At 44.7% G+C, this 25364-nt stretch overlaps 1 protein-coding gene across 1 annotated transcript in view; it reads right to left on the bottom strand.

Moving 5' to 3' along the window:
* MET (MET proto-oncogene, receptor tyrosine kinase) overlaps positions 1-25364 on the bottom strand; it is a 200772-nt gene that overhangs the window by 13537 nt on the left and 161871 nt on the right. The window contains exon 18 of the mRNA XM_073573343.1: positions 14430-14539. Coding sequence (XP_073429444.1) covers positions 14430-14539 — 110 coding nt within the window. The remainder of the gene's footprint in view (positions 1-14429; positions 14540-25364) is intronic.

The raw sequence follows: 25364 nt of genomic DNA, 5'->3' as shown, positions 1-25364 counted from the left end.
GCCATGTCAGAGTGAGGAGAGAGTGGAGTGGAGAGTGGATCGCCAAGCCTGGAATGTCAGACCGAGGAGACTTGTAAGCCATGCATTCTCCTCTGGGAAATTAAATATACAAATTGTCCTTTCAGAGAGGAAGAGGACTAGAAATCTAGCGCCATCTACTGGAAGCAGCAATCCCAAAAGTCAATATCAAACCTTTAACGAGCCATGCAGTAAGACTTTAGATAAAACCCAAACCATCCTGAAACATGGTGTCTGTAAATTGTGATTCTGGTTTGACTTTTATTCTACGTCATACAGTAAGGCTTGTTAAAGATTCGATATTGACTTTTTAGGATCGCTGCTTCCAATAGGTGGCGCTAGAGTTCTGGTTCTCTTCCTTTCTGAAGAAACAATTTGCAAATTTCTCAGAGGAGCATGCATGGCTTATAAGTCTCCTCACTCTGAGATTCCAGGCTTGGCTTTCCACTCTCCAAAAGGAGAAACATTACTGCTTAGACCCTAGTCCTAGGCTCATAAGAGAAAAGTTTGTTAGCGTAGATTCCCATCTAAAAAGGCCACCTTGTCACTAGCAGATGGGCTGCAATGCATTGCGTGTTCTGTGCTGGGCCTTAACATTTCTATCATAGCCATCAAGAAAGAGTTGCCTAGCCACTTAAATAAAAAAAACACAGAATGGTGATAAAAGTAATAAAAGAAGTAGTACTCACATTACCAATCGCCTGCTGTTCTGACAGATCTCCGGTCCCCTCCAAGTCTCTGGGCTCTCTGCCCTATCTGGATGAGCTTGTTGCCAACATTCACCGCACAAACTAACAATGAGCTGTGTTTGTCAGGTCTGTCCTGATACAGCAGGAAGCACAGATGCTGGCAGGGTAACCCCTGAGAAGTGTTGGATTGGGGAAAACTGTCACATCCCCACTTTTGCCCATTTTTCCTGCATCTAACACACTGACTTCAAGAACTGACTGCTGTCTTGCTGCCTAATATATTGTTGTGCCATTGTAGCAAATCAGATCAGTGTTATTCATTTTCCCTATGGGTGGTGTTAATGTTATGGCTGATTGCTTCATGTCACTTGTTGGTGCTCCTATGTTTAATGAATGTATCATTTACAATGCTGATGGCGGTGTGCTGACTTTACATAGCAGCGTAGGAAGAGTGCAGAGACGGGAGTCCGTGTCATCACAGCTTCTGCTTCACTATTTTCACAATGTGTGGATTGTATACAATGTGTTTGTTCACAGATATATTTTACTGCCTCGGCTTCTGGTCAAATGTTACCTGAGTATTTAATAATAGTGCATTTAATCAACTTCAAAAATGACAAAATGATGTTATGGATCTGTTAATGCTAGAATGCATTTCCAAAATTTTTAGCTGGGACCTAACTTAGAAAATGTTATTAATGCCTAAGATCAGGCAGATGAAAACTGACCTTTTGGGTGTAGTTATCTTTCTAGCATCACTATATAAAGGGAAACGAAAATGAAGAAATGTGACACAGGAAATCCATTTATAATTTAGCATGAAGCAAAGGGAACTTATAAACATATTAACATTTATCTTCCCGAAAAAAGCACACGTGTGGAAGGTATCAGATGGGAAATTGATACTGTTCTTTCCGGTGATAAAACCAAGAATAACCTTGGAATAGCTTAAAAACAATGATGCTTCACACAGGGTCAGAAAGATTGGGACATCTGAATAGTGGAAACATTTGACACCCATAAGACCCTATTTTTTTTTTGGGGGGGGGGAGTGTCAAAAAATCAAACTATGCTTAGAAGTACATTTTTAGGTTGATGGCTTTTTCAATAAAGGAAAAGTAAACTACATGTAATATGCTGTTTGACTAATTGTATTCTGTCCATCACAGTATATGGAGTAGACTGTGTCCAGTAGAGTATAACTATTCCTTAGCAGAGTACATGTTCCCGAATGTAGCCATTCCAAGAAAAATCAATGTATCTAATAAACGGTATGTTGCTACTGTATGTCATCATTTTGTGACAGGAGGGGTCCAACCAGGCTCGGACTGGCCCCCGAGAGAACAGGAGAATCCTCCGGTGGACCCCTGTGCAGGAATGGACTCTCCACCTACATGAGAAGTAATTGGCACAATTCACTTGATTCATCATATACAGACAAAGGCAGAATCTTATGAATTTAACAGTCAACCCAGTTTATTGCTGTAGGAATTTGTGAATGAGGATACAATCATATTTGCATATGTAGTTGAAAAGGGGAGCCCCAGAGTTGGTTACTGGTGGGCACCCCAGTCCAACATTGAGTCCAACCTCAGGGAGTTCCATTGATCATACGAATAAAGTGTTTGCATTCCTCATCTTACTTTCCCCTGCAATGATGCTCCTAGCCATCTTGCTTGGCAATAAATTTTAGCACAGCCTAATATGAGTAAACTTGATTTGCTGGGTGCTGGAGGCAAGTAAAACATTGTAGAGAATACTTGTTTAATTTACTTGCTTTTATAGTGCCATTAATTCCACAGCGCTTTACAGACATTATTATCTATGTCTCCATTAGGCCTCACAATCCAGATTCCCTATCAGTGTGTCTTTGTAGTATGGGAGAAAACAAGAAAACCCAGTAGAAACCCACGCAATCACAGGGAGAACATCCAAACTCCTTGCAGATGTTGTCCATTGTGGGATACGAACCCAGGACTCCAGCGCTGCAAAGTAACAGTGCTAACCACTGAGCCAACGTGCTGCCGAAAAGAGTACTACTTTTTAATCTCAGGATTGGTGGAGATTCCAGAGGTTGGACCCCCGATCGTAAAGTGATGATATAACTTAAGGCCCCGTCACACACAGTGAGATCGCCAGCGAGATCGCTGATTTTGTGACGCCAAAGCGATCTCGCCAGCGACATCGCTGTGTGTGACATGTATCAGCGACCGGCCCCCCCTGCTGGGTATCGCTGATCGCACTCAAACGTCCTGGGCCGTTTTTTTGATCGTTGGTCTCCCGCTGGCCAGCACGCATCACTGCGCGTGGCAGCGGGAGAGCAACGATCAGCAACGCTGGGAGTGCGGCTCTTAGATACACGCTGTTTACATTGGAAACCAGCATGCTCGCTGGTCCTGATGGCTGGTGACTGTCTATGTGACAGCTCACCAGCGATCAGCTAACTATGTCCCAGCGATCCCATCCACATCGGATCATTGGTGGGATCGCATTGATGCGTGTAACGGGGCCTTTATTAGCAGCATCAAAACAAAGATGCACTATGGTGTCATCATCTGGTGAGAGTTCTCATATAAATAACTTTTTGCATTTCCTGTAAGCTCAGATAAAATCTTGTTTTTCTTTTCACATGTACATAGTTAGAATAATGTTTTAACAAATAAACAAACTCTAAAACTACAAATTAGGTCTGCATGATGTGTGGCCATTTTTGTGCTGTTATAACAAATGTCTATTTAGTAACAAGTTCTTCCAGGTCACAGTAAAAGCAATGTAACACTTCTAATGTATTGTTCCCTACATTACAGATTATGTTACACTGCTGCAGCATAGACTTCTCCTGTTTGCACTCTGACCTACTCACTTTAGCTGTAATTTACAGCACTATGGCGTTAAAATCATTATGTCATAGTAAATTTAAAGACTTTTTAAGTACAATGACCTGCCTTTAATTAAATGTGGATTTTATTGCTACAAGTCGAAATGAGAAATGACTCAGATGTGGCATCAATCATCTGAGAATTACGAATACGGCGATAAAGGAGGGGCCGTCTGGCATGGTGCGGGAAACTGCTGTAAGCACACAGACTGGCTATGCGGTATTACCAGATCTGGAGTAAGCTATCTATCTATCTATCTATCTACAGTGGGGAAAAAAAGTATTTAATCAGTCAGCAATAGTGCAAGTTCCACCACTTAAAAAGATGAGAGGCGTCTGTAATTTACATCATAGGTAGACCTCAACTATGGGAGACAAACTGAGAAAAAAAAAATCCAGAAAATCACATTGTCTGTTTTTTTTTCATTTTATTTGCATATTATGGTGGAAAATAAGTATTTGGTCAGAAACAAAATTTCATCTCAATACTTTGTGATATATCCTTTGTTGGCAATGACAGAGGTCAAACGTTTTCTGTAAGTCTTCACAAGGTTGCCACACACTGTTGTTGGTATGTTGGCCCATTCCTCCATGCAGATCTCCTCTAGAGCAGTGATGTTTTTGGCTTTTCACTTGGCAACACGGACTTTCAACTCCCTCCAAAGGTTTTCTATAGGGTTGAGATCTGGAGACTGGCTAAACCACTCCAGGACCTTGAAATGCTTCTTACGAAGCCACTCCTTCGTTGCCCTGGCGGTGTGCTTTGGATCATTGTCATGTTAAAAGACCCAGCCACGTTTCATCTTCAATGCCCTTGCTGATGGAAGGAGGTTTGCACTCAAAATCTCACGATACATGGCCCCATTCATTCTTTCATGTACCCGGATCAGTCGTCCTGGCCCCTTTGCAGAGAAACAGCCCCAAAGCATGATGTTTCCACCACCATGCTTTACAGTAGGTATGGTGTTTGATGGAATCAAATCAGTATTCTTTTTCCTCCAAACACGACAAGTTGTGTTTCTACCAAACAGTTCCAGTTTGGTTTCATCAGACCATAGGACATTCTCCCAAAACTCCTCTGGATCATCCAAATGCTCTCTAGTAAACTTCAGAGGGGCCCGGACATGTACAGGCTTAAGCAGTGGGACACGTCTGGCACTGCAGGATCTGAGTCCATGGTGGCGTAGTGTGTTACTTATGGTAGGCCTTGTTACATTGGTCCCAGCTCTCTGCAGTTCATTCACTAGGTCCCCCCGCGTGGTTCTGGGATTTTTGCTCACCGTTCTTGTGATCATTCTGACCCCACGGGGTGGGATTTTGCGTGGAGCACCAGATCGAGGGAGATTATCAGTGGTCTTGTATGTCTTCCATTTTCTAATTATTGCTCCCACAGTTGATTTCTTCACTCCAAGCTGGTTGGCTATTGCAGATTCAGTCTTCCCAGCCTGGTGCAGGGCTACAATTTTGTTTCTGGTGTCCTTTGACAGCTCTTTGGTCTTCACCATAGTGGAGTTTGGAGTCAGACTGTTTGAGGGTGTGCACAGGTGTCTTTTTATACTGATAACAAGTTTAAACAGGTGCCATTACTACAGGTAATGAGTGGAGGAAAGAGGAGACTCTTAAAGAAGAAGTTACAGGTCTGTGAGAGCCAGAAATCTTGATTGCTTGTTTCTGACCAAATACTTATTTTCCACCATAATATGCAAATAAAATAAAAAAAAACAGACAATGTGATTTTCTGGATTTTTTTTTCTCAGTTTGTCTCCCATAGTTGAGGTCTACCTATGATGTAAATTACAGACGCCTCTCATCTTTTTAAGTGGTGGAACTTGCACTATTGCTGACTGACTAAATACTTTTTTTCCCCACTGTATCTATCTATCCCATATCTATCTATCTATCTATCCCTGGAACAAGATCACAACCACAATATTTACAACAGTCATGTTTTATGCTTTCCTTACTGGCAATTCACCACATGATTCAAAAGGAAGTAAATAGATTTCACTTTCCTAATGCCAGACGGATAAAACCAGCGTTTAAGATTTCATTATAATTTTCACAATATCACCATCCAAATTTTGCATTGAAAGTAATTAGTTTTGTTTAAGTGGAAATCCTATTTTAGGAGGCACTCACATTTCCTTGAAAAACTATTGTCTCTTTGGGATAAAAAGTAACACACACAGAGCTATGATAGCGGCCCTTGCTATGCCTGCATTAATAGGAATGCAGGTCTATTTTGCGCTGGTCTTCTGGACTAAAAAGCAATCTTTCTGTGGTGTGAGGTGCCAAGGGGAGAGGTACTAGAAAACAGGTATATTTCTCCCCGTTTCATTTCATATGTCTCCCTGTACTGATGATGAAGCCAGTTTATTTCACTGTAATCCAGTCCTGGTTTCCTTAGTGATCAGCATGGAAAGGACTGGTAGTTCCCCCTACACTAATTCAATCCAGGTTTTGGTTTCCTGACTGGTCCAGCTGATATAATCAGGAGGAGCTGGGATCTCTCAGTCTATCTCGTCTGCTGAGCTGGGAGCTGACACAGTAAGATAACATGGACTTGTTTGCTGTTATATAGGTTTATTTTGTAGTTAGCCTGCTATTGTTAGTTAGTGGCCAGACGGCCTTAGACGTTTTATTTCATGTTTGGCATGTGTAACATTGAGTAACAAGTGTGCACAATAAATATGCCGTGTCGATATTGCTAGTCTGCTGAAGTGACTTCATAGCCACACGCTTGTGCCAAAGCAAAGATCCCAGCTGAGCTGTCTATTCCCCACAAATGGTGTTTCGAATGCGGGCACTTGTGGCTGCTGGACTGTCACTGCAGAGAAAACGCTGTGTATGTCCTGGCTGAAAGCTTCTGCGCTTTTGAAGAGCCAAGAGTCCAGTAATATGGAGGAACTAGTGAAGCAGTTATTGTAAGCAAATGTGCAGCAACAGCAGACTAATACTTGCTTCCAGAAGGCTCTGGAGCAGCAACACCAGATGCAGCAAGAGCAGTTGGAGGCAATAAAACAGGCCTTGGTTCGGCAACCCCGAGATGAGGGAGACCGTGCACAAAGCGTTGCTAGTGCGCATAAAGCCGTACAGAAGACTTTGCTTAAAATGACCACAGACGATGATGTGGAAGCATACCTCACTGTGTTTGAACGTATTGCAGAACGTGAGCACTTACCGCTGGACAGATGGGCTGAGGTAGTTGCTCCATTTCTGAGCGGAGATCCACAAAAGGCCTATTACGATCTGAGTGGAGTGGATGCTATGGACTATATCAAACTCAAAGGCGAAATCCTGGCAAGGCTGGGAGTAAACACGTATGTACGCGCACAGAGGGTGCATTTATGGAATTTTGTGGAGCATCAGCCAGCCCGCTCACAAATGCATGATCTCATCCATCTAGTAAAAAAATGGCTGCAACCAGAGGCTTTGACGTTCGCACAGATGGTGGAGCGTGTTGTTCTAGACAAGTACCTGCGGTCCTTACCCGCTAAGATCCAGAGGTGGGTTGGACAGGGTGACCCAACTACCGCTGACCAGTTGGTGAATATGGTCGAACGCTACAATGCTTCTGAAAGCCTACTCCAAGGGACGTTAGCACCCCACTGGCTCCCCAAGAAATCGCTGGAGAGTCCTGCGAAACCTACTTCATCTTCAAAAGAAGAGAACGTCACAAGGAAGGGTAGCAGACCCACAAAGGACTATGGAGGTGGTACGGGCTCACATCAAGCCAGCAGACCTCGTCTGGGATCTCCATCGAGGGGACAAGGGCCTATACAATGTTGGCGATGTCGCGGACTTGGCCATGTAGCAGCTAACTGCCCAATGACTACAGAGCCAATGGACTGTAACGATATGAGGCGTGTTTCGTTATATGTGCAGTCAGTTTGTGTGGCGGAGACCCTCACGGGAAATGAACAACACGTGTGCCACGTCGAGGTTGACAGTTATAGTGTGAATGCAGTCTGGGATTCCGGCAGTCAAGTAACTTTGGTACATGCCAGTTTGGTGGACTCTAGCGCCCTAACGAACTTAACCGTGGGCATTAGTTGCATCCATGGGGATACTAAGAACTACCCCACTGCCTGGGTTACTCTTGCCACGCCAGTAGGGACCAAAAGACATCAGGCAGCAGTCATAAAGTCTATGGGACACAGTGTAATCCTGGGGAGAGACTTTCCCTTATTTTGGGACTTGTGGAACTTCAAAAGTGGCATGAACCCTCTAGTTGAAGACGGTGCTCCGGAGCTAGCCCCTGAACCATTGCAGCAAGACGACGGAGAACTCATCTCAGAGGAAGTACTAGAATCTGTGGACTCTCCTCTGGCTGTGTATGCAGGCGAGGCAGACCAGCTAGAGGATGTTTTAGAAATGCCTGATCTTGAGGTGGCCCGTGGTAAGTTCGGGACTGCTCAGCACCAGGATCCTACTCTAGCAAGGGCGTGGGAAAACATAAAGGTCTCCGAGGGAAGACCATTGTACCCAGGGGCTCAAAACGAGATCCCACATGTGGCGGTGCAGCAGGATATGTTGTATCACATAGACAAGGTGCGAGGGGTGGTGGTAGAACAACTAGTGGTACCTAAGTCCTTTCGCCAGGTAGTTTTGGAGTTGGCACATAAACATCCCTTGGGAGGACACCTGGCGGTAGAAAAGACAAAACACCGTATTCTGCAACGTTTCTTTTGGCCGGGTCTAGTGGGAGACGTGACCCAGTACTGTCGGTCATGTCCTACGTGTCAATTGACCGCACCTATGTCACATTTTAGAAGCCCCTTAGTGCCCTTACCAATAATAGAGGTTCCCTTCGAGAGGATAGCAATGGATATAGTCGGTCCATTAGTAAAATCTGCCAGGGGTCATCAGTACATTTTGGTAGTATTGGATTACACCACGCGTTATCCCGAAGCAGTGCCCTTGCGGAATGCCAATGCGAAATCAATTTCAAAGGAGCTGGTTAATATGTTTTCCCGCACCGGCATTCCGAAAGAGATACTTACGGATCAAGGGACCCCCTTTATGTCTCGTATACTTAAGGATTTATGTAAACTACTAAAAATCTCCCATTTGCGTACCTCAGTATATCACCCTCAGACTGATGGTTTGGTGGAGCACTTTAACAAAACCCTAAAGGGAATGTTGAAAAGAGTGGTGGATAAGGACGGGAGAGATTGGGATGCCCTACTACCATACCTCCTGTTCGCTATACGTGAGGTACCCCAATCCTCCACAGGCTTTTCACCTTTTGAGTTGGTTTATGGGCGGTGTCCTAGAGGCCTGTTAGATATTGCCAAGGAGACTTGGGAACAAGAGGTGACTCCTTATCGCAGTGTAATTGAACACATAACACTTATGCAGGACCGAATTGCAGCAGTTATGCCAATAGTTAAAGAGTGTTTAGAGCGCGCACAACATACCCAAAGCACGGTATACAACCGAGCGGCAAAAACACGAGTCTTTCAACCCGGAGACAGGGTGTTGGTATTGGTGCCTACCGTAGAGAATAAATTTCTTGCGAAATGGCAGGGACCATACGAAGTGCTGGAACGAATAGGTGAAGTAAATTATAAGATACACCAACCAGACAAGAGAAAGCCCGAACAAATATACCACATAAACTTGCTTAAGGCCTGGTGGGACAGGGAGAGTCTGGTGGCAGGAGCTGCCCTTGAGGATGGGCCTCGAGGGGCACCACCTTCTAAGGTAAAGGACCCCCAGGTAGCTCCGCCAGAAGTGGGTATTGCAGACACGCTATCCGAAAGCCAAAAACGAGAGACCAGGGAGTTCATACAGAGGAACGCAGATATTTTCTCGGAACTTCCTGGCTGGACTCACCTAATTAAACATGACATTATTACTGATCCACAGGCGCGGGTACGGCTAAAACCATATCGAATTCCGGAGGCTCGGAGACAAGCCATTGCCCAGGAAGTGAAGAAGATGTTAGAGCTCGGGGTCATCGAGGAGTCCCGGAGTGATTGGGCTAGCCCTATCGTACTGGTGCCCAAACCCGATGGGACTATCCGATTTTGTAACGATTTTCGGAAAGTAAACGAAGTATCGAAATTCGATGCCTAACCGATGCCAAGAGTCGATGAACTGATAGAGAGACTGGGTTCGGCCAGGTACATATCCACTATTGACTTAACAAAAGGTTATTGGCAGATTCCCCTCACGGAATCAGCCAAAGAGAAAACTGCCTTTGTTACACCCCAGGGATTATTCCAGTACCGAGATATGCCATTTGGGTTGCATGGTGCCGCAGCCACCTTCCAACGTCTAATGGATATTGTCCTAAAACCCCATGGCCAGTATGTATCCGCGTACTTGGACGACATCATTATCTTTAGCGATGACTGGGACACGCATTTGTCAAAAGTACAAGCCGTCTTAGACTCCCTAAAAACAGCTGGGTTGACTGCCAATCCCAAGAAATGTACGTTGGGATTGGAAGAGGCTCGCTATCTGGGATATAGCATAGGGAGAGGCGTCGTGAAGCCTCAAGCCAATAAAGTGGACACTATTCAAAATTGGCCACGACCGGTAACCAAAAAACAGGTTGGAGCTTTTTTAGGGATCCTTGGTTATTATAGGCGGTTCATCAAACATTTTGCGACCATCGCAGCTCCTCTCACAGATCTTACTAAGGGGTCGAAATCTGTCACAATAAAGTGGAACGCAGAAGCAGAGGAGGCTTTTCAGCGATTGAAAACAGTCCTCTGTGACCAACCAGTGTTGGTTGCACCAGACTTTAAACGGGAGTTTATTGTTCAAACGGACGCCTCTGGGGTGGGCCTAGGTGCGGTTTTGTCTCAAGAAGTAAATGGCGAGGAACACCCAGTGGCCTATCTAAGCAGAAAGCTTACGAGAGCAGAAAAGAACTACAGTGTAGTTGAGCGGGAAGCCCTGGCTGTGAAATGGGCCCTGTGCACCTTGCGCTATTATTTACTAGGTCGCCAGTTTAGACTAGTGACGGACCATTCGCCCCTAACGTGGATGTCCCGGGCAAAAGAAGGCAATACGCGGGTGACACGCTGGTTCTTAGCATTACAAGGGTTTAAATTTTCCGTTGAGCACAGGGCGGGCACAGCGCACAGAAATGCAGATGCGTTGTCTAGAACGCACTGCTTGGTGACTCGTCGTGTCCGACCCCACAGGCTCGAACAGAGGAGGGGGGTGTGTGAGGTGCCAAGGGGAGAGGTACTAGAAAACAGGTATATTTCTCCCCGTTTCATTTCATATGTCTCCCTGTACTGATGATGAAGCCAGTTTATTTCACTGTAATCCAGTCCTGGTTTCCTTAGTGATCAGCATGGAAAGGACTGGTAGTTCCCCCTCCACTAATTCAATCCAGGTTTTGGCTTCCTGACTGGTCCAGCTGATATAATCAGGAGGAGCTGGGATCTGAGAGTCTATCTCGTCTGCTGAGCTGGGAGCTGACACAGTAAGATTACATGGACTTGTTTGCTGTTATATAGGTTTATTTTGTAGTTAGCCTGCTATTGTTAGTTAGTGGCCAGATGGCCTTAGATGTTTTATTTCATGTTTGGCATTTGTAACATTGAGTAACAAGTGTGCACAATAAATATGCCGTGTCCATATTCATGTGGAAATTGCTAGTCTGCTGAAGTGACTTCATAGCCACACGCTTGTGCCAAAGCAAAGATCCCAGCTAAGCTGTCTATTCCCCACAGTGGTTAAACCTGATGTAATAATCTAGAATGTCATTCATCTGTAAATGGGAATCTCTGCTTTTGACAATTAGACGCATTTAAAAAAAAAATTGTTCCGACACTTTTATGCCCGGATCAAAATGACACTCGGAAGACATGAGAACTGTTGCAGCTCTGTCACCTCTTCCGAATGTCAGTTACGTCTGAAGGAAGTGAGAGTGAAGTGGCTGCTTGAGTGTCTGTAGGGCTCGCGTGACATAATAATGTCATGCAAGCCCTGGGAGAGCCAGCACAGTGATTGCTGGAACGGCGACTGTATAGACTGTTGTCATTTTATAAGAAAAAATATAGCAATTGAAAAACGGTTATCCGAGTAGTGGACAGCCCCTCTAAAGGGGTAGTCCAGCAATGTATATAATATGAAATATTGGTTTGTGGCATACTATTATAACAAATGACCATGGTGCACCTTAGGTCATAACATGTGCCTTCATTCTGTATTGCCCACAGTGTGCTGTCTGTTGTTGTACTATGTAAGGATAGGAACATGAAAATGACTCGAGCAGTGGAATTGACAGTGCTGGTTTAAGGTCCTGCCCGATATTTCTTGCTTTGAAGCCCACTGACCAGGGATAATTCTGCTGCGTGTAATTTCATATGATAACAGAACAAGATGGACACAGAGAAAATAATTCTTGGGGCCCACTATGTAGCTCCATAGAAATAAATACAAGACCACCAATTGTGAGGTATAACACGCTAATATCAGGGTATAATACAAGGTAGTACACGTCTTAATTATGTAGCAGTGGTTGGGGTAGCCCCATCATAGAATATAACGTAGCCCCCTCATAGAATATAATGTAGCCTCTCTCGTAGAATATAATGTAGCCCCCTCTCACAGAATATAATGCAGCCCACCTCAAAGTATAATGCAGCACCCCACAAAACATAATGCAACCCCCTCATAACGTATGATGCAGTCACCACCATAGATTATAATATAGCCCCCTCATTGGGTATAATGCAGCTGCTCTCATATAGTATAATGCAGCCCCACCACAGAATATAATGCAGCCCCCCATAGAGTATACTGTAGCCCCCTCACAGGGCATAATACTGCCCGCCTCATATAGTATGATGTAGCCCCCCAGAATGTAATGTAGTCCCCTGAGAAAATAAAGCAGCCCCACCACAAAATATAATGCGGCACCCCCATAGAGTATACTGTAGCCCCCTCACAGGGCATAATACTGCCCCCCTCATATAGTATGATGTAGCCCCCCAGAATGTAATGTAGTCCCCTGAGAAAATAAAGCAGCCCCACCACAGAATATAATGCAGCCCCCCATAGAGTATACTGTAGCCCCCTCACAGGGCATAATACTGCCCCCCTCATATAGTATGATGTAGCCCCCCAGAATGTAATGTAGTCCCCTGAGAAAATAAAGCAGCCCCACCACAAAATATAATGCGGCACCCCCATAGAGTATACCGTAGCCTCCTCATATACTATGATGTAGCCCCCAGAATATAATGTAGTCCCCTGAGAGAATAATGCAGTCCCCCCACAGAATATAATGTAGCCCCCTCAAAGTATAATGCAGCCTCTCTCATAGGGTATAATGCAGCCTCTCTCCACCCTCCATCATTTTTCTCCCCCTCCACCCCATCATTGTCCTCATCACCACCTCATCTTTGCTTTCTCGCCCCACAACCCCCATCATTGCCCATTCCACCACCTCAATCATTGCCTCCTCACCCACCACCACTATTGCCCTTTCCAACACTTACATCATTGTCCTTTACACCACAACCATCATTGCTTTCTCCCCCACCACCCCCATCATTGCCTATTTCCACACCTCCATCACTGCCTCCCCCCACCACCATCATTGTCCTTTCCACCACAACCATCATTACCTTCTCCCCCACCACCCCATCATTGCCCATTTCACCACCTCCATCATTGCCTCCTTCCCCACCACCCCCATCATTGCCCATTTCACCACCTCCATCATTGGCAATGATGGGGGTGGTGGGGAAGGAGACAATCTCCAGTACACACACACACAGCATCGCACCATTCTCTCTCACTCACAAACACACAGCACTGCACTGCTCTCACACACTGAAAGCACCGCACCACTCTCTCACACGCACACACAAAGCACCGCACCGCAACACATACACACACCTCGGGCTTTATATGCGGGCAGCGTTAGCCTCAGCCTGCGGAAAACACTGCCCGTTATTAAAGTGAAATGATATTCACTCCTCTCCACGCCCATGGGGCATGGGGAAGAGTGAATATTCATTTCTTTTTATCAGCGGGGACAGGCTACTGTCTCCAGCTGCTGCTCCGCTGACTCAGGGGCCCCATAGTTGCCCAGTGTGCCGCTATTAGTGACACAGATTCACTAGTAGGACTTTTATGGATTAAAACGTGCGCTGCCAGACCATCAATCCTCACAAGTTGTGTACTTAATATATTTATTTCCCAACGCGTTTCGAGGTCATAAACCTCTTCCTCAGGGGATGACATGTCATCCCCTGAGGAAGAGGTTTATGACCTCGAAACGCGTTGGGAAATAAATATATTAAGTACACAACTTGTGAGGATTGATGGTCTGGCAGCGCACGTTTTAATCCATAAAAGTCCTACTAGTGAATCTGAAGATTTATGGCCACAGCGTGGTCATTTGGATGTGCAGCAAGCTGACCGCATTTCTTTATGCTTGTTACTCTCCTATATACGGTGAGTATAAATTACTATTTGATATCTTGGTTTTCTCAGATAAGACCCTATTGCGCTTTTTTTCCTTGCAGTTGCTATTAGTGACACGCCACTTGCTGGGGGCCCCTGAAGCAGTGTGGGCCCTAGGCAGCTGCTTGCCAGTATGCCAGTAGGTGTCAGTGCCTGGGCCCACCGGATAATTCTCCTGTGGGCCAGTATGACCCTGCATGCAGCAACAGCAATAGTTTAGGAGTTTAATAGGGTAAGCCCTCATCCATCTGTCAACAGGCAAAGACACCTCCATTAGATACTAGTTATCTGATTTACATGTTCTGATCTCTGCAAGTTTAGTGGGTCCCATAATGGAACTAAGCAATGGAAAATACCATATTATAATTTATGTTGAATAATGAACTTATTTTTATACTTACATGCAATTCCTTGCTGCTAGGTCTCTGTGAACAAACTTTTTGCTTGCTAAGTATTCCATCCCCTTAGCAACCTGTAGGCCAAATCCTATGAGATCTTTCACTGTTGGGTTCTAAAATAAAATATTAAATATAATCTTTTAATATCAGTGAACATAGCATAGTAACGTCACAACTGTTCAGCTACTTCTGAATGCAAATTTTCGGATGTGTATGTAATGGGGAATGCATTCACTAATTAAATGCAAACATGTTCCTTTTTCTGATACTGTATGCTATTTTTTAATATTATGTTATCATCTAGTGTAGTGATAATTTGGTGACTGTCATCACCAAAATGAGTGTCAGTCTTTCATGAGGCTCATTGACCTCATAAATTGAAAACTACAAAATTTCAGTTTTTTTTTTTTCATATACAGGTAGATTGTTACATAGAGAGGTATAAAAACACCAACAATCTTAAAAAAATAAGTTTAACATAAAAAGTTGATTTAAACAATAGGTCATTTCGAGATTCTATATTTCTGTTAGTGCAGATTCCTATTTAGTAAGAGCCCCTTCTGACTTTTCCCTACATAGGTCCACTCTCATACATGAACTGTGACAAATATTGCAGCTCAATTCTATTGACTTGACATCAGGCTTGAACTGACACACAAGGGAATAGGTGAATTCCCCAGAGGGGCACTGTGCAGGATTAAGCCACGCTGTTCTATCCAACCTATATGCTTAAAATCTACACTCTCTCTCCTCTCCCTTTTCTCTCCAAAATTTTCAGAGCTTTGTGATTTATTCAGTATTGAGTATGAGGGCCACATGCAGAAGTACATGCACGTACTTATACATCTTGACATATAATTAATGAGGTTATTAATGCTTGTCTGAGGAATTTTCTTCCACCCTGAATGTATTTGAGTACACAAATCATCAAGATCCGCTGTTGGCAGCAACTTTTGCAATTGCTGACCAATGACGTCTCAGATGTACTCGATGAGAAACAAGTCTGAAGTTTCTGCAGGCCACAGTAGCATGTTTAACACACACAGGTTATTTATGGTAGCAATAGCAAATGTGGAGTTCTGTTGTTGTGTTAAAAACCAGCTTCTCGGACACTCTCACATTCCCTTGTGAAGGTCTTTTTATGGCGTTGCCTATAATGCCAGTGTCCCTGCGTGCCTCCTTCTCTCCCCAGCAGGTACGTCACCATGTTCAGCATCCCAGTCTGTTGCAGGCATCCATCACAGCTCCCTGGTCCCCATGTCTGCGCATGCCTCACAGGTCTCTGAGCAACATGCTAAGTGAGCGCGCATCCTGTTTCTTAAAGGGGTAGCATGCGCACTCCTGATGTGTCCCCAGCCAACTCATTTTAATCAGTATAACAGTGCCAACCTGACTGACAGTGTCTCTAGTTTACTTAGCAAAATCCAAATGACAGGTTCCCTTCAATGACCAACACCTGGTCCAGCGCTTGTGGCCCGGGATGCATTTCACTGATGGCACACTGGGTGAACATTGTGGAGGCCAGGGCTGAGTCCCACCCTAACATGGCACATATGCTACTGACACTGAGAATTGATTGCCTTACTTCTGTCAGGGTTTCTTCCACCTCCTACAGCTGTTCCTGCAGCCCCTCGTGCTCCTCCTCATTCTCCATCTCCAATGTGCTACATCAGCTGGAAGCATTGAAATACTGCTTCAGTGAAGTGGCAACAGGCTCTGCTAAAGCTAATTTGTTTAGGAGACAAACCACACACCATGGCACAGTTACTGAAAGGAATAACAGACCAGGCAAATTTGTGGCATGGTCATGTGTAATAATGGCCGTAACCTGGTGGCGACTGTGAAGCTTGGCAAGCTCACACATGTACCATGCTTGACACATGTGTTCAACTTTGTAGTTCAGCTGTTTATGAAAACCTACCCAAGGTACACCACACCAGCGGCCATTTCTGCAAGTCGGCTACAGCTGCTACCGCTCTGGCAGTACTGAAGCGCATGCAAGTGCCAGCTTAATGACTGGTGTGCAACGTTACCACACACTGAAACTCCACACTGCACATGCTGTCAAGGCTTTGTTAGCAATTCAGACCAGTTGTGGAATACCAGCTCTGTTATGATTGAGTCACCGAGGAGGAAAAAACAAAACACAAGCTCAGCCCAGAAAATCAGAGAGGTTGGAAAGTAGCGGATTGCAGACCCCTAATCCTATCACACAACTAGCAGTAGCTGTGGAGTGTTCCTACGGTGAGAAAGAGAGAAAAGGGAAAAACTGACTGCCCCAGAGCAGACCCCAAAGCAATAGGCAGCCCCCAACATATAATGACGGTGAAGCAAGATGAAAACACTAACACAGATAGAAAGATAGGTTGAGCAAATGATGGGGCCCAAGCTAACTAAAAAGGACAGGACAGAAAAGCTGCTGTCTGCAATCCGAGAAAACCCTGCTAAAAATATTACCAACAAAACTGATAAGCAAAAAGGACCCTGAAGTCACAAGACTTCAAACCCTATATCAGCACTCAGAATATTCTGAAAGCAGAGCAAAAGAGAACACTGACCAAGGAAAAAGAATCCAGCACACCCGCAGCCGGGGATGGCTGAACTCAGAAAACAAGGAAAACAAAACCAAAACTAATAAGTTCAATAGCAGAGCAAAAACTTATCTTTGGGAAGCAGGAATCAGACTGGTCTCCAAGAATCCAGCAGAGAAATCACCAGCCACTCAGAAGGGCGTCGGCTGCCTTATATCCAGTCTGAAGTTCCCATTACCCAGTCACAATCCACCTGATCAGGTGTTTGGTTTCTTTCATCCAAATCAGCCTCACTACGTTCCTTCACCAGAAGAGGGAGATCCTCGGACACAAAAGGTGAATGAACAGATGAGCTCACAACACAGCTCCAAAACTCCCAATGGTATTCTGGTCAGCCTCTGCACATAACAACTGAAGAGTGGGCTTGGATGTTTGACATTGGTGCGGTTCCCCAAGACTTTGAGGACTCCACAAAGATGGTGAGAGGCGATGACACCATCATTAGTGCAATGATCCCCCTTCTGTGCCTACTTAAAATGACAAACTTGAAGCTTTGCATGCAGCCCAGGTAGAGATGGAGTAAGACATGAGACTACCCACCTCAGCCTCATCTAATATGCTCAGTGCGGACTGTGTAACAATGTGGACGGTAAGGCTGAGGAGGAACAGGAACCGGCCAGCGTAACAGATGCTAGTACCCACAAAGCTTTGTCCCATCTCTCGTACATGATTGAGGAATGAGGAGGAAGAGATAGAGGAGGATATGGAGAGAAGTCATCGTGATGGACAAAGGGAAGTGTTGGCTGTAAAGACCTTGGCACATATGGCAGACTTTATGTACAACTGTCTTTCCGGTGACCTTCGTGTTACATTCATTTGGGCCCAAAAAAGAGTACTGGTTGATTATCGTGCTAGACCCACGCTACAAGGAGAACTTTGCATCTCTTGTTCCTGAGGTGGAGAGGTCTTCTAAAATGGTGCTATATCAGGAAGCCATTGAGGAATGTATGTTGAAAAAATTCCTGTCAGACAATGCTAGTGGCAGGTGGCAAGCTTCCTTGCCCAACCAAAGAGGAGAGGTGAGGGAGACAAATATCAGGTACAGCAGAGGCAGGGGTACACTGTCAAAGGTCTGGGCTAATTTCATGACACCCTCTCAGCACTCATGCTCTGAAGACCAGGTGTTTTTGAAAAGGAGGGAAAAGTTTTTAAAGATGGCCAAGCAATATCTGGCCGAGAAAACCAGCGCACTACCTAATTCTTCTATGACCTTCAGCTATTGCTTTCAAAGCTGGACACCTGACATGAGCTGCTCGGATTTCCTTTGGCTCCCATTATACAGTTAGGTCCATATATATTTGGACAGAGACAACATTTTTCTAATTTTGGTTCTAGACATTACCACAATGAATTTTAAACAAAACAATTCAGATGCAGTTGAAGTTCAGACTTTCAGCTTTCATTTGTGGGTATCCACATTAAAATTGGATGAAGGGTTTAGGAGTTTTAGCTCCTTCACTTAACATGTGCCACCCTGTTTTTAAAGGGACCAAAAGTAATTGGACAATTGACTCCAAGGCTATTTCGTGGACAGTTGTGGGCAATCCCTTCGTTATGTCATTCTCTATTAAGCAGATAAAAGGCCTGGAGTTGATTTGAGGTGTGGTGCTTGCATTTGGAAGGTTTTGCTGTGAAGGAAACATGCGGTCAAAGGAGATCTCCATGCCGGTGAAACAAGCCATCCTTAAGCTGCAAAAACAGAGAAAAAAACATCCTAGAAATTGCTACAACATTTGGAGTGGCAAAATCTACAGTTTGGTACATCCTGAGAAAGAAAGAAAGCACTGGTGAACTCATCAATGCAAAAAGACCTGGGTGCCCACGGAAGACAACAGTGGTGGATGATCGCAGAATAGTCTCCATGGTGAAGAGAAACCCCTTCACAACAGCCAACCAAGTGAACAACACTCTCCAGGAGGTAGGCATATCAATATCCAAAAGAGAAGACTGCATGAAAGTAAATACAGAGGGGTCACTGCATGGTGCAAGCCACTCATAAGCATCAAGAATCAAAAGGCTAGACTGGACTTTGCTAAAAACATCTAAAAAAACCAGCACAGTTCTGGAAGAACATTCTTTGGACAGATGAAACCAAGGTCAACCTCTATCAGAATGATGGAAAGAGAAAAGTATGGCGAAGGCATGGTACAGCTCATGATCCAAAGCATACCACATCATCTGTAAAACACGGCGGAGGCAGTGTGATGGCTTGGGCATGCATGGCTGCCAGTGGCACTGGGTCACTAGTGTTTATTGATGATGTGACACAGGACAGAAGCAGCCGAATGAATTCTGAGGTATTCAGAGCCATACTGTGTGCTCAGATCCAGCCAAATGCAGCCAAACTGATTGGTCGTCGTTTCATACTACAGATGGACAATGACCCAAAACATAAAGCCAAAGCAACCCAGGAGTTTATTAAAGCAAAGAAGTGGAGTATTCTTGAATGGCCAAGTCAGTCACCTGATCGCAACCCAATTGAGCATGTATTTCACTTGTTAAAGACTAAACTTGAGACAGAAAGGCCCACAAACAAACAGCAACTGAAAACCACCACAGTGAAGGCCTGGCAGAGCATCAGGCCTTTTATCTGCTTAATTGAGAATGACATAACGAAGGGATTGCCCACACCTGTCCATGAAATAGCCTTGGAGTCAATTGTCCAATTACTTTTGGTCCCTTTAAAAACAGGGTGGCACATGTTAAGGAGCTGAAACTCCTAAACCCTTCATCCAATATTAATGTGGATACACTCAAATGAAAGCTGAAAGTCTGAACTTCAACTGCATCTGAATTGTTTTGTTTAAAATTCATTGTGGTAATGTCTAGAACCAAAATTAGAAAAATATTGCCTCTGTCCAAATATATATGGACCCAACTGTCCTCTTTACTCGAAAAAAAGCATCTGAGCATTAGAAATTGCTTGGTTCAAGTAACAAGCATCTGAGCATTTTAGTGCTTGCTCATCTCCAGTGATGATTCTTTAAATCAACTTCTTATTATGTTACTGTTGCCATATTGTAGGTCCTGACTGATCTCATTCAGCAAGACTTCAAGAATAATTGGTTTAGACAATGGCTGCAAGGCCGAGAAGTTACTGTATGATGCATAGTTTTATAGATGTGCTCATGCATCTTTCGTTATTGTTTTGGAACATGTGGCATATAAGGTCATGCAGCATGGTACAACATTGTTAGCACTAGAAAACAAATGTTTTCGCACATGAAGTAAAATAATGCAGTTTATTTGAATTAAATTATTTTTTTCTTATTTAAAGCAACCTTCAAACCCGCCCATAGTAAAACTGACTATGCAATTAATGTATAGTCACTATTCCTAATGCCCTGCTCTGATGCCGCTCCATATCTAGGATTAGTACCCCATACGCTTTATGTCCAAAATAGCCACTGCATAGACATGGGGTTCACTGACTCCCCTGACTTTCTCTGCCCTAGATGGACTCAGGACTGTCATAATCAGCTCTGATCAATCCCACATCAATGGAAAGGCGGGAAAGCTTTCTCTGCCCTTAGTTGGACACAGGACTGTCATCATGAGTTCTGTTCCATCCCACATAAATGGAAACGTGGGGAAGGTGTGGTTCAGGTTAACTTCATCACTCTCTGTTGTGAGTTCATTTTCCCCTCCGTCACTGAGGCCTGGTGAACTCCCTATTCTAGTGAAGGAAGGTAGTGAGCCTGATTATCAGGCACCTGGGACTAATGAAGACGATTGGCTGAGTGGAGTCACTGACTGGATTTAAGGCAGCCTACGCCCTTTCTGCCCTGCGGGTGATTTCTCTGTGGACTCTTGGACACCAGTCTGATTCCTGCTCTCCTAAAGCTAAGTTTTCTGTTTTGCCTTTTTGCATCTAAGATTTGTTTTTGTTTTTTCTTGCTTTTTGGATTCTGCCACTCCCTGCTGGAGTGTGCAGTGTTCCTAGAGCTCTGTCTTCTGAAAGTACCTGAGTGCTGATTTAGTTTTTGAAGCTTAGTTGCTTCAGGGCCATTTTTATATCAGCTTGTTGGCTTTTGTCTCTGATAGGGTTTTGGCAGATTGCAGACAGCAGCCTTCCTATCCATTCCTATCTAGGTAGTTTTTGGGCCCCGTCTTTGCTCAGCCTGTCTTTCTGTCTGTGTAAGTGTTTTCATCTTGCTTCACCGTCATTATATGTGGGGGGCTGCCTATTGCTTTGGGGTCTGCTCTGGGGCAGTTAGATTTCCCCTTTCCTTCTTTAGGCCTATGTATCTCTCCGGCTGTGATCGAGGGGTCTAGGTCATCGTAGGAACCCCCCACGGCTACTGCTAGTTGTGTTGATAGGTTCAGGGGTCTGCAATCTGATAGTTGCCAACTTCTCTGGTTTTCAGGACTAGCTAGCATTTCTGTTTTTGCCTCCTACGGTGACTCAATCATAACAGAATCACCCGCCCAAACCGCAGATCCTGGGGTACTCAATAGCAGGAAAGAATTGTGTTTAAAAAAAAAAAAAAGGTGTGTGTATATTCTTTCCTCTATATCTCTGAGGCCGTAGGGGGAATTTTTTTTTCTCTCAATGGAGATAAAGCAAGTGTCTGATCGTGTGGAGCAGCTCGCTGCTGAAGTGCGAGGAATTTCTGCCTATCTTGCTCGTTCACATGCTGTTGAACCAAAGATCCCCACACCTGATGTATTTTTTGGGGATCGATCTAAATTTTTGAGTTTCAAAAATAATTGTAAATTATTTTTTGCTTTGAAGCCTAACTCGTCAGGGAGCCCCGCGCAGCAGGTTAAAATTGTCATCTCTTTGCTGCGCGGCGATCCCCAGGATTGGGCGTTTTCTTTGAATCCAGATGACCCTATTCTGACTAATGTGAACGCATTTTTTCAAGCCTTGGGGTTGCTCTACGATGAACCTAATGCTATTGATCAGGCTGAAAAGACCCTGTTAGCATTGAACCAGGGTCGAGAATCTGCAGAGTTGTACTGTCAAAAGTTCCGAAAGTGGGCGGTCCTTACTACCTGGAATGATAGTGCCTTGGCTGCTCTCTTTCGGAAGGGTTTGTCAGAAGCCGTAAAAGATACTATGGTGGGATTTCCTGTTCCCTCTGGTCTGGACGATTCTATGTCTTTAGCCATTCAGGTTGATCGGCGTTTACGTGAACGCAGGATTACACGAGAGGTGTTGCCACCGGTTGAACAGACGTCTGAACCTATGCAATGTGATAGAGTTTTGTCTAAGGCGCAACGTCAGGAATTCAGAAGGCGTAATAAGCTGTGTTTTTTCTGTGGAGATGCCTCACATGTTATTTCTGTTTGTCCTAAACGTGAGAAACGCTTTGCACACACATTTTCTGTTGGTGGGGTTCAGCCTAAGTTTCTTTTGGCGATTACTCTGATCTGTTCCCTGTCCACATTTTCCGCCAAGGCTTTTGTGGATTCGGGAGCAGCGCTAAACCTAATGGACTTGGATTTTGCTAAACGTTGTGGATTTCCGTTGACACCTCTGCAGACGCCTATCCCTTTGAGGGGGATTGATGCTACCCCTCTGGCTAAAAATAAACCTCAGTTTTGGACCCAGTTGGTCATGCGGGTCGCCCCAGACCACCAAGAAAATTGCAGATTTTGGGTGTTGCATGGTCTGCATAATGCCGTTGTTCTGGGGTTTCCCTGGTTGCAGATTCATAATCCAGTTTTGGATTGGAAGTCTGTGTCTGAGGTGAGTTGGGGTTGCCGGTGTACCTTTAGTGAGGCTCCGGTTTTTTCCACCTCTCCTCAGTCGCATGAGGTTCCTGACTATTTGGCGGACTACTATGATGTATTTAGTGAGAATGAGTCTGCGTCCTTGCCTCCTCATAGGAGTTATGACTGTGCAATTGAACTAAACCCGGGGTGTAAATTTCCTAAGGGTCGGCTCTTCAATTTATCTGTACCCGAGCACGAGGCTATGCGGTCCTATATTAAGGAGGCGTTGGAGAAGGGTCATATTAGACCATCCTCTTCACCCTTAGGTGCCGTTTTTTTTTTTGTGGCCAAGAAGGATGGTTCTTTAAGGCCTTGTATTGATTATCGTGCCCTCAATAAAATTACTATTAAATATCAGTATCCGTTACCCCTGATTTCGGATCTACTCTCTAGAGCCAGAGGTGCTTGTTGGTTTACCAAGCTTGACCTCAGGGGGGCGTATAATCTTATCCGCATTAAGCAGGGGGATGAATGGAAGACGGCGTTTAATACTCCGGAGGGACATTTTGAGTACCTGGTGATGCCTTTTGGGCTCACTAATGCCCCTTCTGTCTTCCAGTGCTTCATGAACGATATTTTCCGAGACTTTGTCGATAAATTTTTGATTATCTATCTGGATGATATTTTGATCTTCTCCAAGGATTGGGATTCTCATGTGGAACATATTCGGACTGTGTTCCGGATCTTGAGAGAGAATTCTCTGTATGTCAGAGGATCAAAATGCCTTTTTGGAGTACAGAGAATTTCTTTTTTGGGATTTATTTTGTCTCCGTCAACTATTGAAATGGACCCGGCCAAGGTACAGGCCATTTATGATTGGGTTCAGCCCACTTCTTTGAAGGCCCTCCAGAAGTTTTTGGGTTTTGCTAATTTTTATCGGAAATTTATAGCAAAATTTTTTAGTATTGCCAAACCATTGACTGACCTGACCAGGAAGGGTGCGGATGTGTTGAATTGGTCTCCGGAGGCGGTTGCTTCCTTTCAGGAGCTGAAGCGTAGATTTACCTCCGCCCCGGTTCTGCGGCAACCTGATGTCTCACTCCCGTTCCAGGTAGAGGTGGATGCTTCTGAGATTGGTGCAGGAGCGGTGTTGTCCCAAAAGGATCCGGTGACATCTAAAATGAATCCCTGTGCTTTCTTTTCCCGTAAGTTCTCTTCATCTGAACGTAACTATGATGTGGGGAATCGGGAACTGTTGGCCATGAAATGGGCATTTGAGGAGTGGAGACATTGGTTGGAGGGAGCCAAACATCAAGTTGTGGTCCTCACTGACCACAAAAATTTGATTTACCTAGAGTCGGCTAAACGCTTGAACCCTAGACAGGCTAGGTGGGCCTTGTTTTTTACACGTTTTGTTTTTGTGGTCTCTTTCCTTCCTGGAACTAAGAATGTCAAGGCTGACGCCCTCTCTAGGAGTTTCTTTGCTGATTCTCCTGTGGTGACCAAACCTGCCACCATCTTAGGCGAAGGGGTAGTTCTTTCTGCCATCTCGCCAGATTTGAGACTTGCTCTGCAAGAGTTCCAGGAGGACAAACCTGAGCGTTGCCCCAGTGGAAAGTTGTATGTTCCTGACCGGTGGAAGAAGAGAGTGATGTCTGAAGTTCATTGCTCTGCATTGGCTGGTCATCCAGGTATTTTTGGTACAAGAGATCTGGTGAGTCGCTCTTTTTGGTGGCCCACCTTGTCTCATGATGTCAGGAATTTTGTGCAGTCCTGTGGGACTTGCTCCCGGTCTAAATCTTGTTCTCGCTCTAGTGGGTGGTTGATGCCTTTGCCGGTCCCCAGGAGGCCATGGACCCATATTTCAATGGATTTCATTTCTGATATGCCGGTCTCTCAAAGAATGACTGTTATTTGGGTGATTTGTGATAGGTTCTCTAAGATGGTTCATCTTGTACCACTCCCTAAGTTGCCATCTTCCTCTGAGTTGGTGCCTCTGTTTTTGCAACAGGTGGTTCGCTTGCACGGGATTCCTGAGAACATTGTATCTGACAGAGGAGTTCAATTTGTGTCTAAATTTTGGAGGACGTTCTGTTCCAAGTTGGGAATCAGTTGTCCTTCTCCTCTGCTTTTCACCCTCAGACCAATGGGCAGACAGAGAGAACAAACCAGACCTTGGAGTCGTATTTGAGATGTTTTATTTCCGCTGATCAGGATGATTGGGTTTCATTTTTTCCCTTGGCCGAATTTGCTTTAAATAATAGAGCTAGTTCTGCCACTTTGATGTCACCTTTTTTTGTAACTTTGGTTTTCACCCTCGATTTTCTTCAGGGCAGGTGGAGCCTTCTGCCTGCCCAGGTGTTGACACTGTGGTGGAGAGAATGCACCAGATCTGGGACCAAGTGGTGGATAAGTTATCTCTCTCCCAGGAAAAGGCCCAGCGGTTTTCCAATCGACATAGGACCATTGGTCCCCAGTTTAAGATTGGTGATATGGCGTGGTTATCATCAAAAAATATTGCTATGAAGGTGGCTTCTCCTAAGTTTAAGCCTAGATTTATTGGACCTTACAAGATTTTGGAGATTATTAATCCGGTCTCTTTTCGTTTGGCTCTTCCTGTCACATTTAAGATCCATAATGTGTTCCATAAGTCCTTGTTGAAGAGGTTTGTTGAGCCAGTTGTGCC

This window comes from Dendrobates tinctorius, unplaced genomic scaffold (genome assembly GCF_039654945.1).
Source record: "Dendrobates tinctorius isolate UK_male_01 unplaced genomic scaffold, ASM3965494v1 ptg000035l, whole genome shotgun sequence".
NCBI lineage: Eukaryota > Metazoa > Chordata > Amphibia > Anura > Dendrobatidae > Dendrobates > Dendrobates tinctorius.
The sequence above is the reverse complement of the archived record's forward strand: the minus strand, read 5'-3'. Positions and strand labels throughout refer to the sequence as shown.